This window comes from Amphiura filiformis, chromosome 5, assembly GCF_039555335.1.
Source record: "Amphiura filiformis chromosome 5, Afil_fr2py, whole genome shotgun sequence".
In the NCBI taxonomy this organism is placed as follows: domain Eukaryota; kingdom Metazoa; phylum Echinodermata; class Ophiuroidea; order Amphilepidida; family Amphiuridae; genus Amphiura; species Amphiura filiformis.
In genome coordinates, this window is record NC_092632.1 from 9478830 (window position 1) to 9494290 (window position 15461).

The following is a 15461-nucleotide window of genomic DNA, read 5'->3' on the forward strand; positions in this document are numbered from 1 at the left end:
CTCACTTTGATGCTACTTAGTACTTGGCTTCTTTTTCTTCCCCTATTGTAATACTACGTCCAGTTTCAGCTTGCCGTTTGTGTGGTACTGCGTGTTTAAAAAAATCTACTTGTATGTACATAAACATTTACAAGTAGGTTTCTTAAAAAACATACATAGCAGGCATAAGAATTGTCAATTTTAAAACTGAATTCATGTTTTTTTAGTCAAAATTTCCGCAATTTGATTTAATTTCAGCCTGTTTTTGGTACTTTTTGTCCAATTTTACGCACATTTTCAGTTTGTTTGTTTTTAGGAAAGTGCAGTATCATGCCTGATAGTAAACATGATGAGTGGAAGAACTTTTAGATGTTAGCAGTAACTTTATACATTAGAAAGAGTATTATAGTGCTGACTGCTGAGCATTTTAAAGCATACATAATTTAGTTGAAACACAAAGTGATGAGTACAGCAGCAAATGTTTCACAGGCTGTCATGATTCACAGCATATTCATTCATCATTTAGAGCCACAGAAGGATCAATATTACAATGCTGAATGACAAACTTACAACACCAATACCTGATGATGTGATTCACATTGAATAATGGGATTAAGGCATTACAGAAACATACATGTAAAGACTTCAAAACGATGATTCCGATATTCAAAATGCAGCATCAGATGATGAGTGGATTGGGCTGAAGTCCAAATCCTAAGAATAAGTCAGCTTTTGGTGCACAAAATTACAATTTAGAGGTTGCTAACTTAGGGTCAATTAAACCCTTTTTCTATTGTTTTGAATCCATAGTTTCACAAAATTTCAAATTTGGACCCTTTGTTTGAACACGTAGCGCTGCCCCTGATGTGTCGGTGTAGTGTACATGTACCTGCTAACCAGTAATTAAAGATATCAAATATTTGATGTCAGTAAAGGATGATTTTATGTTCTTAGCATTCTCTTTTTATGACATTTTTCAGTAGATATTCTCGAAAATAAGCTTATTCCCAAAATTCCACTTGATTCCGATTGTGCATAATTTGCAAGTTATGCATGATTATGTGTATCTGCTCTGGTGTACCAGAATGCAATTCAAATTTGACAATATTTTTGCTATACGAATTAATATGCAAGAAATTTTTTGTACTGTATAAACATGTAGCCATCGGAGGTTTCCAGTGGTATAAAAATCCCAACTTTTTTGAGAAAAGTGGGGAATGAGGTTTTGGATCACATAATGCCCCTTAAAGTTTATAAGCTACATTATGTAGAACTCAAGGTTTTGTTTGTTTGTTTATATTTTGCATCCTGTTATTTTGCATCCTGTTACATAACTCAGTACAGTTTATGCCACTTGTATATTGTACTGTACACTCCACACCCTTAATTTCCTGGTCAGGATAGAGTTTGTTTAGACATATGATTAGGGTTAAAAAGTTAGAGTAATGGTCAGTTTTAGGGTGTGAATTGTGAAGGATATTCTAAAATAGTCCATACATGTATTGTCAGTTTTTAAGGTTATACAGGATTTTGAACTCTTGTGTAGGCAAATTGGCTGCACGTAGCCACCTAAAATATTTTGTTTTTCAAAAAATAAACATGGCAGGCCTAAAAATCATACTTCATCTTAAAGTTGACACTCTAATGATTATTATTGTAATACTTTTAACGTCATAGCTCATACACAAATGTACTTTGTAAGTGTTTCAATTTGTGTTCAATTTCATGAGCATGAGGTTTTTTGGGAAAGAGGCCAGGAAAATATGGGGAGAGGATCCGATTTCATTGCGATTTCGCATATGTGTTACAAACAAACCAATGAAATAATGTACCTATTTATTCTTTCGAAAGGTCCTCCTGATTTAAAACAGTAAGCTTACATGTTCACAGAATGTCAATGAAAATGATGGGGTAAATGTCGTCTTTTTTGCAACAACAATATTAATTTAGTGTGCCAATATATTGACACAATTATTCCCTACATTATTTCTTTGAAGTATCAGCTAACACATGCATATCAAAATTTTATGAATCAGCTACGGGAAACATTAAAAATAATTTATTTCATCTCAGCATATCAGGCCAAATGGTCCAAAATGGAGTTCTGAGATATCCACACATTTAGTTTCAAGTACTCACATTTTCTGCTATTTCACAGTATCAATTCACAATCCCATAATATTCCAGGTGCAGTGCTCCTGTATTACTACTGATAATCCTTACTGCATGGGAAGTATCAATTGATTTTCACAAAACTTGCAGAAATTGACAAATTTCTGCCAAAACTTCCACACTATCTATTATCATGTTCAAACCATGTGCTAACTTGTTTACAATGCTAGTTAGTGTTGCCAGGGCCAAGGTGATAGTACTTATTTTATTGATTTTGTCTAGTATAGTGCTGGTTGAATACTCATGCTCCACTGTGCATATGCTTCAGTGATTTTAGCAATCAAATGAAAATGATAGGGTTGCCAGTTCATGCACTGGAATAATAATCACTATAAGGGGCACATCACTAAATAAATGTCCCATTGAAATACATGTGAAAATACAATAAAGTAACTAGGTGCATAATAATTATGAGTCCTGGGGAGGGTAGAATGGGGAGGGGGGAGCAGTTTTTGGCAAACATTTACAGTGCATCTTTATAAGGCTTAGGAAACACTACAGAAACATTCAAATCTGCATCATAATATCTAGGCCATTTAAAGTTTCCACATTGGCAAAGTTAGGCTGGCGAGAGCAGGGCCAGGGGAGGATGACAGGAAATGTTGGCATACCTTTTAAAATCTAACCCACGGGCCCCCATGTATATTTGGGATTCCCCCTTCCAAAGAAAATGATAGCCCCTCACACCTTCTCTTTCTTCCATGAGTTACACCAAATGCGGAAGGATTTAGTGTAGTGTCCCCTTAAAACAAGAACTGTCTTTAAAAAAGAATTAGTGCTGTGGGATATCTAGAGCAAATATTGATACACAAAAATAATTAAAAAAATACTTTGTTGATACAATTTTTTCAATCTACATCTCTGAGATGTTTAATATATACATATACTTCATAAATAAAAATTAAAAAACAAAAGACAAGTTGAGTGGAATTTTCACCCTCCGTAACCTTAACCTGCTTTAGAAGTGCTATCTAGTTTATTTGGAATTCATGTATTGTACTGATAAGTCTTGATTCCTACAAACCATATAATACCCTGTAAAGGAATAGGAGCGAAATTACAATATTACTAATATTGTAATAATATTAATAATAATATTACTATTACATATAGTGTGTAAGAGGCTGAAATCTGTCTCTTACACAGAAGATTCTAGCTTGTTTCTAGTTGTTTCTGGCCCGATTTCTTGTTATTTAAAAACCCTAGCCCTAATCCTAAACCCTAGCACTAAATCCCCATTCATAAGCTTATAAAAATGAACCGCGGTTCTTTCTGCATTTTGATGAATAAATATACCTCTTCCTACAAACAAATAAAAGAACCACTTGACAACCTGGATTAATGATGACCATCGACCAGTACTGTCAACATTTTGTGCACATCTTTAGAAATGTCATATTGTAGGATTATTTGATCTGACTCAGTGACTGTGTCATTGTACAAAAGGATGATATAAATGTGTAGTCACTCTTTGTCAGGGTTCAGTAAATTTTTTTATTCCTTTTAGACATTTGACAAAAAAAAGCAAAAAGGTTCATGTTATTACAGGGCCCCAATACCAGTGCTTTGTCACTGAAGGAGCTATCATGTATAATGAAAGCGCAAATAAATAAATAAATTTAATGTACACATAAATGTAGGTAACATGAGTATGAAACTTGAAGGGAAAAAATATAATCTATAAATAAATCAAGAGGTGTCAGTTTATTATGCTGCCATGATTTAAAAAATTGATGGGAAATTCAGCAGGTGGTTGATGTAATTAGTTCTTGCTATTGAACCTGATCTTTTATTTGCAGAGGGAAATCTATTTTAAAAAAATCTCTTGTAGATTCCAGTAAAATGCAATAAGTACCATTTCCAATCACTACACCTTGAAGAAAAACTGACAAATTTGGCAGCAGTGAGAAGTTGAAAGAAAGAAAGAAATTGAAATTGCTCAGTTTGACTTTATGGTGTAAAACGTGTTTTTAAAAAGTTTTAAAAAAAATATATCTTCTTCAGAGCAAGAACGCATATACATAAACAAGGCCTCTTGATCAGCGGTATGTGCTGTGTACAGTATAAGTACCTGCATAAACTGACGTATTACTTGCATAGTTAGTGATAGGGGGAACCTGTACTACAGAGCTTAACTTTGTCTGTGACTCAGGGGTTTTCACGTAACTTTGAATTTCCTTGTATAGTCTTTGATGTGTGTGTGTGTTACATAAAAATGGTTGAGCAATATTACCTGGCTAGTGAGTTGGTAATTTGCTCACCCATATCATTTGATTGAAAAGCTTTTAGAAAACCTTGGATGGTTTCACTGGCTTGATTGAATCAAGACCTGCTATCGTGACTTTGCACTGAAAATGTAGCTATTGCATGGAGCTATTGTAGTGTGAACTGCTAGTTGAACATGCAGATGTGAACTTGAATCAAGTTCAAGTTGAAATTTAAAAACATGCTCATTGCATAATTGGTTCAGGTGTGTGTTGCATGAATCTAACATGAAAGTAAAATCTGTGAAATAGTCAAAGAGCTTGGACATACAGAGTATGGACTCAGAATAGCCCTTGCATAATGCTATGGTAAATCTGCCATATTGGATTTTTACCCATAATAAAATAATGTATGTATGTAGCATTGACCAGAAATCGACCGATACTTCCATCTTTAAACAAGTATGTTATAAGAATCGCTTGCCCCCCCCCCTCTTGGCTTGCCAAAAATTGCTTGCCCTTCCCCCCTGCCCCCTTTGTCTGGCCAAAAATTCTTGCCCCTCCCCAATTTTACCCTCCCCCAGGCTCATAATTAATGCACAGCCCCTTAGTACACCTTATTGGCACAACATATTTAAATGCGCACATTGGCAAAATAATCGGCAGGTACACTGTTCTGCCCTTCATGGTCGACACCCTTGTAATGGCAGAGTTTGAACTCTTTTTAGAGTTGCATCCAACTTTATCAGCACATCATGTTGGTCGCAATTTCCCATTGGCCACTCTATTAAAAGGGAATTTATATTCAATTCTAACCTCTTTCTAACTTACGCCCTTTATTAAAGGCTAAACCCCCCTCCCTTATTGGACTTTAAGCATCATGTAATTTGGTACAAAATTGCAGGAAACCTATTGAGTTTCAATGATTTACAACATTGTTTTGCATGGAAAATGTCAATTTGTTGTTCAAAACATAGTGCTTAATAAGCGCCCCATTGTTAGATGTCTTCAATAGAGTAAACTAATATTATAATTATTTATGAATTATGATTTATTGCAAAATTAATTTTGATTTGTTTCACCTGTTTATTTCCATTTACAGCTTCCCAATCAGCATCACCTTCAACATCTTCCAACAAGACACGCAGTTCTTCACAAGAAAGAAGTCGACCGTACAGTTTACGTCGTAAAACTCCCTCCCCGTCACAAGGATTAGAACACGTGAGTAGTAGGAGGTTGCTTGTTTGCTCTAAATTGAGTAAATCATTGGCTTAGTTTTGTTAACATATTTTCTAGGTACATTGTTCATGTGATTTGGGGAAATGGGTCTCGGGTGGGAAAATCATGTGGGAAAATAGTAGCCAAGTCAATGCGCATTTGAGTTAGAGCTTGTTGAATGTGCTGCCTTCTCTATCAAGTAATTTCTGTAATTTGATCTTGTGGAGGTGCTCATAATTAGGCTTAGAGAATAAAAGTATTGTTTTGAGAACTGTCAGCTCTGAGCTCTATCACCTGATATAACAAAGGCGATAGCATTATTGTAAGTGGAACAACAAGGGCGGCACGCTGAGTTGTTCCACACAAAAATAATGTTGTCTCCATGTTATCTAAGGCGATAGAGACACTGATGAGTCTCAAAACAATGCTTTTATCCTCATCCTAAACAGATCACCTGTAAGTTCATGTTGCATATAATTTTCACTCTTTATGGCCATTTTATCAAGTTCAACCAGTCACTCCCATGCACGAAGTTGGCATAATGCATTAAGTCCTTCACACATGGGTGTGATATGTCCCACAACTCTGATGTGCGAGATCACTGCGTAGTGCACGCTACCGTCTTACGCCCAAAATATGATACACACAACCGCGCTGTTCAATACGCTCTCAGCTCTGATCTGTCGTCTTATACCAAGGGCAAGAACCAATGATATTACCAAGGAAAAATTTTACAACTTACACACTAATGTGAAAGATCCTATAGTCGATCAGCTCGTATTCGGTGGGTCTTATAACATCGCGGATTTATATCAATATATTTTATTTGGAGAATTGTCTTGTGACATCTCGCCAGAGGTATTAAAAATCATTATTTGAAGTTTACTAGTTTGTCTTCTTTTTTTAACACTCAAAATATAGACCAGGCAGATCAATAACCTTCTTAACGTGGGTCTACTTTTCGGCATAGTGATAAAAGCCTAATAATTCATATCCCGCCGATTACGAGCAGATCAAAGTATATCTATGCAGTCTGCAATACTTCAGTGTCATTCTTCTGGTATGATCCATCCCCCCTACAATTAAATGTAACCTGGCGTAAGGAATCAACTCTCACCCTTCATTACTGTACATTCATTCGGGACATTCAGTCACATTTTCTGGATTTGGTTATCTGTCAAAATCCTGCCATTGTGAAAAATGTTATACCGGGGAAAAAAGAACCACGCATCGTACACTAGCATAATTAAACATGAAATTACAAATGTAAACATAACATGCATCTATAGGCAGAGTAAAAACCCAGACATACCTGCCTGTGCAGGGACTTGAACCCCAGACTTCTCGCTTGCGGGGCGAGCGCTCTAACCACTGAGCTACACAGAATTCCTCATAAACAATATTCAAGTCTGGTACTTATGGATATGAGCAATCAGGGTAAACAGCACAAACAAAACATTACATACCAGTGTATGGGATCAATTAATGATGCTTACCCACCAGCCTATTATAATCATACGAACAAGGGAAGAGGCTTACACACCATACGCTGGAACATAGAAATATTCAAACATTACAAACTAGCGCACAAGATTAAATTAAATGATGCTTAAGGTAGTATGAACGGCTACGGTGTCATGCTCAGATTTGCTTGAAAATGATACAGAATGTGGAGATGGGTGAGAAAAACTCACCTGCCAATTTTTAATTTTTTCCAAAAAAGCGTTTTTTAACTTATGTAATTTTTGTGATTGGAAAACCCCATAGACTTTGCACACGGCATGTTTTTGGCATGTTGCCAAGTTCTTCAAATCAGCTTAATTTTTGAAAACAAGTAATTTGTTTAAATGTGATTTTCTCCTTTATACCCACTGCATAAATCTGGTTTTTAATTTATTTTATTGCAAAAATGCTACTTAATAAAGGACAGCAATTTTTTTCCAAGATATTTGCCTTAGCAAAGGAGATATTAAATGGTAATGTTAGTACTTTTTTCAATTTTCTTGACTTTTTCTAGAAACACTAAATTACCTAAATTCTATAATTTTTTTTGAGCTAACTATAGGTCCAATTTCAACAAACAAGGTGTCATATGAAAGGTAATCAAATTTAGAAAATTCTCTCGCCAGCTTTTTTTAATTAAGTGTTTCTATTTTAAGTTATAGCTGTTTCTAAATTTCCCTAAAATCAAAAACTTAAAAATTAATTTTCTAAAAAATTAAACACTTTATCCAAAAAAGCTGGTGAGAGAATTTAGATATTAAGCTTATACACCATCCCTGAAAGTTTGGAAACCATAGCACACTCCATGTTGGCAAAAAAAATTATTATGTGGAAAAATTTAGGTAATTTTCAAAAAATAAAGAAATACATAAGAAATGGTAAAATTTTTATGAAACTTTATAAATAGGTGGAGTGAAGACTTATCTTTAGTTTGTTGCAAATTTTAAATTAATACACAATTCCAATTTGCTATTGTGGCTATTTTGCTGCAAGCTTGATTAGCCGTTCATACTACCTTAATCGTTATTCTTATATCAATATACAAGGGAAAGAAGAATCGAGCATCGCACACCAGCACAATTAAACATGAAATTACAAATGGAAACATAACATGCATAGGCAGATATACAGAGTAAAAATGCCGGACATATCTCCCTGTGCAGTGACTTGAACCCCAGACCTCTTGCTTGCGGGGCGAGCGCTCTGACCACTGAGTATACAGGGGCAAGATGAATCACGCATCGCACACTAACACAATTAAACATGAAATTACAAATGGAAATATAACATGCATATTCAGATATACCAGAGACATACCTGCCTGTGTGGGGACTTGAACTCCATATCTCTCTCGACATGGTCTCAATATCTACAACACTAATACACAAATTTTGTATGTTATTGTTGTTTCTAATGTATGTATGTAAATATCAATCAGGTAAATCACACCTGCTCTAATAAAGCACTCCCTACCTGAAGCAGGTTTACTGCTTTCACATTTTGCTTCTCCACCCTGGCCTAATCCAATTGAAAAAGATCACAATTTATAAGGTAATCTAGACCCAATTGATATGCTGTGGTGTGACCCTTGAACTTCTGATTGGGCGCTAATTGTTTTCACTAGCAGTATAGACATTGAAAGGGCATATCCTGGCCCTTAAACACTGCATGATGAGGGAAAGGGAGGAAATAGCGCTCAACATTCCACTGAATGTGTGATACCTCGAAAAGGTCATTGTCCTCTAGCTCTGTAGGACTGGTTGGTTGACTTGCTGGCTGGCTGGCAGGGCCATTGAATTTCATGTTTAAGAAATTTAGTTAACAGTTTGAAATGTTTGTTATAATTAGCCAATGTGTTGGTAGTAAGTTGGGAATTCATACCATTTAAAAGCTACATTTTCTGACTCTTTATTTCGTGAATTAAATATTAATGTTGTATTTTCATCTACATATTTGAAATGTACTAAGTTCTAATGAAAAGCAAATTGTTCTCTCAAAGTAAAGATGTTTGAAAACATACAAATAAAAAAATCATAGTGGAAAATACATGGCAACATTTTCTCATATTGCTGTCCAATATATCCCATGTCCATCTTTTTTTGCACAGAGTAGTAAGTGCTTATTGGTATGAATTATTAATGCGGTAAATGTCCTGCCTGTAAAACTAAACCGCATCTTACCATATATTCACAGACAGGTCTAGAGGTAGAGAGAAAATGGTTGTTAGCCAAGTATACAGGCCAACCAGCCAGCCGGCCGGTTGGTTATGTGTGTTGGCTGCGGCATACATCTCTAGCATTCAAAGATGCAGAGTTTATTGACTCTGCCCTGTGGTAAACCATTTGTCATAGAAGATGCTAGATGCGGGTTTCGCAGAAAATCAAACCAAGAAATAATGTTGCTGTGCGTGCGGATGTGACGTGGTAGTGATGTTTTTCTTCCATCTATTTATCTATTCAATTCATTTACATCAGATAATTCATCATCAATTTTCTCTTTTGCTCATGTTGCATAAAATTTTACACTGTACATATAGTACTATTAAAGTGCTTGACACAAATATCATTTCATACTTGGGCTCAATAGCATGGCTGATAGTGATGGCTGATACGCATGTTTAGATTGTAAATTTTCAAAACGATATTCCATGTACATGTACTTTATTAATATTGCGTATTAAAATATTGGCATTTTAATGACCAGACACAAGTGTACACTTAGAGAATAGCGATAGGAATTTTTATTTTGCCTATCCTCTACCGTGTGATAGACGACAGGCAGGTCCAATATTTTGAGTAGTGGATGCCGGCGCAGCTGGTATCCACTACGATAAAAATATTGGACTTGCCTGTCGTCTATCATAGGTAGAGGATAGGCAAAATAAAAATTCCTATCGTTTATTCTCATTCTTAGTCAGTTAAATATTATTTTGATAACTGTAAACAATTTTTTAAAGCAAAAACTAAGTTACGCGTCATAAAAACTCCCTCATTATAAAATGAACGAAACTTGTTTACAACTTTCACATATTCTGTTGCGGCGTGACTGCTAGCGCGTCACGATTCCGCACTAGTCTCGCATGCAGCGCGATACATACGCCGCACCTCTACAAGCGTGTAAACCATTATCAAGACGCATGATGATGTGGGGTCGTCTCACGGCCTGATAAACGGCACCCAAATCTTGCGATTGTCCAATCAAAAATGTGTCTACGAACTAGACCACTCCCACTGACTAAGAATGTACAATATACAAAGCTGATTTCAATAGTTACAATGTGCCAAACAAATGTGATGTGTAAATTGCAGAAACAATCAACAAAATGTAAAACTGTTATCATTTGAGTCATTAGTGGGAAAAATTAGCCAATCACCAGCCATTTGTTGATCATGTCAAAAGTAAATATCAACTTGCTCATATTGTACTTGTACAAAGTAGCAATAATATTATTCAATGCAGCAAAAAATTGGAACAAAGTCCATTGTGAGCATTGACTCAATCAATACATAGGAATTTTTTTTTTTTTTCAAACAATATGGTCAGGGCAATGCTGTGACATAGCATTGAGAAACCACAAGAAGCGCCTGCACAATTACTTCTCCCACACATGTATGCTGCACATAGGAAACTAGACAAATTGAGTGACACTCGCAATGAACTTTCTCAGTCCTTTGGAAATCTACCAAGGGTGGAACAGCTGATTCCACTGTAGGGTGACAACTGCTGTCTGAGATACCCAGAGAAAAGAGGGGAAGAACATGAGGTGTCGTAAAAAATTATCTTTCATTTATGTCAATATTTTATTGATTGTAATTCTGTATCTTTTCATGTTCATGTACTTTTAGATGAAAATCAATGTTTACACTCTGTAATTTTGGTGCACGAAATGAAGTATTTTTCTGAAAATTTGGTGAAAGCCTTAAGATCTCATTTCTATTGCAAAATGCATCCAATTGCAAATCGTAACGGTTGATGAGATTTACAGTACTTTCCTTTTTAAAAACATTTCTGAAAGAGGAGTCTCAAACTACATGTAATTAGAATCATGACAACAAAGATCAGGAAAATGTTCAGGGTTTAAAAAAACATCAACTAAAATTAACAGCTCTAGACTAGATTTTGTAGCCATTGATAACAAACATGGAGGATAGAAATCAGCAGTAGATCATTCTGTGATGGAAATCTAAACATGAGGAGTATGCATGGTATAATAGGAAAGCTTTATTTATATAATGCGAAAAGGGCGTAATCAATGCCTGTTTAATTTACTAGTTTATTCTCCAAGTGCAGCTCCTCCATCCAGCACTCTGCGTGTGTGCCACAGAGATATGTCTGTGCATGCCATGTTGGTGCTTAGTTAAAGGTGGAATTGTAAGATGATGGCGATATGTATTGAAATTAAGAAACCCATCTGCTATTTCTAAACTATAGATTAATGCTTTTTTTATGTAAAGAACTTGCAAAAAAGCAGGATTTTATCACAATTTTATGAGCAATCAGTAAACATGTTGCCAGTGAAAATTCAAAGAAATGAACGATAATTTCACTTTTTCAAACATCTTGGAAAAAACTGAAATAGTTTGTCATCTTCCCCCATAACAGTTTTAGAGGCTTGAATATTCTGTCTTGCATTCATCAGTTACCAGTGGCAGTACCACAACCAGTAGGCACAACTGCACAAAGTTCTGCCATATTGATATTTGGAGATAAACCGCCAAGTGTTTAAAATATCTGTGTAAAATTAATCACTCCATAACAATTTTAAACATTTTTTATTGTCTTTAATTTTGCTAAGTTTCCATAGACTTCAAGTGTTCAGATATATACAAAAACTGATACCATTTAGTGTGCATTAATATTATGGGTAAAAAGCGTGGACGTGAAATGGGATATAATAACACAATCCTCCCATAGATGATTTTGGCAATGAACTTGGACTGATCGGAAATTCCTGTGATTTTTTGTTTGTTTCATTTACAACACTGGCACTTCTAAGGTAGGTTCAAACGAACTTGGTTATGAAAGTTCCATGTGGAAAATCATACCCAGCAATAATTGGTAAGTTTTTTAAGTGCAACGTTTGTCACCTTTGAAATGGTGTGCAAGCCCAGTTGCGATTTGTACCCACAATGTTCTGAATTACAGAACTCGCTTGTTGGCAAAAAAATATCTGGTCAAATAATAAAGAAAAATTAACAAGAAATTCTGCACTACTTTGATCATATTTTCCAAACTTTACCTTATTTTTAAAGTAGGGTATTAAAGCCAGTGTAGGGCACATGTTGGTGGTGATATTTATCGAATCTTGCATCTGAACTCATGTCATGTGTTATAATTGCACGCAAGTTAAAAAGAGCTTGAGAAGTGCAAAAATGAATGTTTCACAAAAATGGTTTATGGTTGATGCTTACCTCGAGACAGTAATATACATGTAGATATTATTTTTTACTGTATCTTATAACATAATGATGATAAGTTGCATTTTTATAAAGGAAATGATGCAAGGAACCCAACTAGCATGCCAGATTCCTGCAAAAATGAGCAGTTTTTAAATTACATTTTTGAAAGAAAAAAAAATCACAATTTTATTTTACTGCCTTTTAATGAAAGCATACGGACTATACACTTTCAACAGTGAGTACCGAGTACTGAACAAAGACTGCCTAGTTATATGAACACAAATTTTAAAGTGGTTGAATTTAGCATTATTTATACATGTAGGGGTTTGAAATTGGGGGTTTTCAGACATAAAGGTAGATTCAAAATGCCTGAACCATCTTGGGTGAAAACTTAATTTCAAGAAACATTGTTAGTCATGCCGTCTTGTTGTGGTAGATCAGTATTACAAATCATATGTGTATATATGTAAAGGTCCATAATATCTTTCCTCGCTCTAGCATATATTGTACGAGCCATGCATATTTGAACTGGTCTACATTTATTATTTGATGACTCTCATTTATTAATTGCTACATAATAGATGGGTTTGATGTCCCTTTGTTTAGTGACTTGGGTTGGTCATTATTGAATATCCAATCTACAGCAGATGCTTTTCACAGACTGAGAGTAGGTCCAGGCCCTATACACAATGGTTTTCACAGACTAATTGTGATTAGAATTGGAACAGTAGATGACCGGACTCGGTGGTCATTTTCATCAGGGATTGTTAGGACTAGACCTAGATATTTCTGTGGCTACTGTGCATTGCGGAGTGTTACAGACATTTCACAACATGGTAAAATACATGGAAGCCAGTTTGTCTCCAGACAGTTTATGCCACAGACAAAGTAATTAATTTTGTCCCCAAAAAAGTTCCCGGATGACTTCACAGTTTAAAACCTAGTGTAATTTGAAAGTCTATTAATAGAATGTTAGAGGACTATATTGTTAGTGAAACACTTTGAAAATGCATCTGTGGATAACTGTGTATTTCCTATTGAGTTTACGATGAGCCTACTAGTACTATAAAAAAAAATAATTAAATCCATTTTGCGAAGCACAAAAGGTTCAAATACTATGTCATGGGAATGGCACATTAGTGCAGGCATAAGGGCAATATATATTTCCTGGGCAGGCAAATCCCACAGCAAAATTCTCCACAATTCTTATGTAGTTCTTTATCTAATACATTGTTTCGTCGAAGTTGGGAAGTGTTGTAGGTGTATGTTGTTTGTTGCAGTATCGAATCATGAAACACAGCTTGGCATATTGATTTTGGGGCATTTTGATCGACAGCCTCATCCCCCAGTCCCCACTTTTCTCAAAAAAGTTTGAGATTTTTATACCACCGGAACATAATGTTTCTGTGCAAAATATTTCTTACAGTTTCACTCGCTTGGCAAAAATATTATCAGATTTTAATTTTGTTCTGGTTACTAGAATGGAATTATAACTCATTGGCCTATTGAGCAGTCTAATATACACATAATCATGCATAACCCGAAAGTTACGCGAAATCGGAATCAACTGAAATTTTGGGAATGAGCTTTTTTTGTGGGTATCTCCTGAAAAGAACATAAAAGAAGATGCTAGAATCACAAAATACTCCTTTAACGATAGTATAGCAGGGTGAAAATTTTAACACTAATTTTGCTGTGATATAAAAATCCTGTACAATTATTCCTCCCCTCAGTGGCTGCAAATTGCAATTAAATTTATTCCCAGTGTTAAATTTAAATTTCAATACTATATATCTGTAAAATTGCAAATTACAAAATTGTGAGTTTCTATTTTCTATAATAAATGTATGTGACAGCAAAATGTTGATGCTCAGTTGCTGCTTACCTTTACAAAGAATGTTTTAATTAAAATGTTCTTAAAAATTTGAAGAAAAATGGGAGGGGAGGGGGGGGGATAAACAGAATATAATTAGTTGGTTATTGTATCTGTAGTGATGAACTCTAGCAAAGAACTTAAAACCAAATTGATTAATTGCTGAACACAAAATGGAGGCTCTCAGAAAAGATGTTCTTTTTTTGAAGTGCACAATTACAATTCAGTGTCATACCTTTTCTGCAGCACTGACGTCATTTTCTTTTTGCTTGAAGAGTTTGATGGAGTGTGCTCTGTATAACATGTGAGGCTTGCCAAGACTGGCAAATGACAATGATTGCTAAATGACTTAAATTGCACTACTTTGGCTCTGACTTTGGGGCTTGAATTTGTTTTTTCAGAATTGTAGTTCCAGTACAAAATGATATTGCAACATGCTCTCTTAGTCTTAAATTGTAGAGTGGCAGGTAGTTTTTTGGTTTTTTTCTCTCCTTGATGTTTTTTTGTTGTTGTTGTTGTTTGATTTTTTTAAAATTCAAAGTGTTTTATCAGGACGGGTTCAAATTTATGGACTTGGGGAGCATGTAGGGTGCATCAGCACAAACTTTGCTCTTTCTCTGAATCGAATACAGAACTTTGTAAGGACATGTACTGTTGATATGCATGTAGATATAAGGATTATAATGCATAGGCCTATCTGTTGAAATATAATGAGCAGAAATTTTATAACCCCCCCCCCCCCATTAAAGAAAAAAAGTAAGTGTCGAAAATTTTGAGTTAAGAAAAACTGCTTTAAAATAGGCAAAGGAGCATTGTGGGATGGTGAACTTGCCTAATTACAACATTGCCTTGACCTTACGTGTGAATTGAATGAATCCCATGCTGACATCTTGCTTGCTCCAAGTTGGTGCAATTTTAAGGGTGCATCTCATGAAAATACTTTATGGTAACAAGATCCGTCTGTGAGATGGAATTGTGCCGATCTAGCATCACTATAAAGCACTGTAACATTGAAGTGAGTTAAGGTGGATTCCTGAACTTTAATATTATTCTGTCCAGATTTTACAACAAAGCCAGAATCCAGAACTTTACATGATTATAAATACCTTGGTT

The 15461-nt window shown here is 35.2% G+C and overlaps 1 protein-coding gene and 1 non-coding gene across 2 annotated transcripts in view; one reads left to right on the forward strand and one right to left on the reverse strand.

The window, feature by feature from the left end:
* The window catches only part of LOC140152582 (F-box only protein 11-like), a 66301-nt gene that overhangs the window by 15090 nt on the left and 35750 nt on the right, over positions 1–15461 (forward strand). Inside the window, exon 2 of the mRNA XM_072174972.1 lies at positions 5458–5576. Coding sequence (XP_072031073.1) covers positions 5458–5576 — 119 coding nt within the window. The remainder of the gene's footprint in view (positions 1–5457; positions 5577–15461) is intronic.
* Positions 6887–6959, reverse strand: Trnaa-cgc (transfer RNA alanine (anticodon CGC)). The gene has a single exon. It is a non-coding gene; the product is annotated as a tRNA-Ala (tRNA).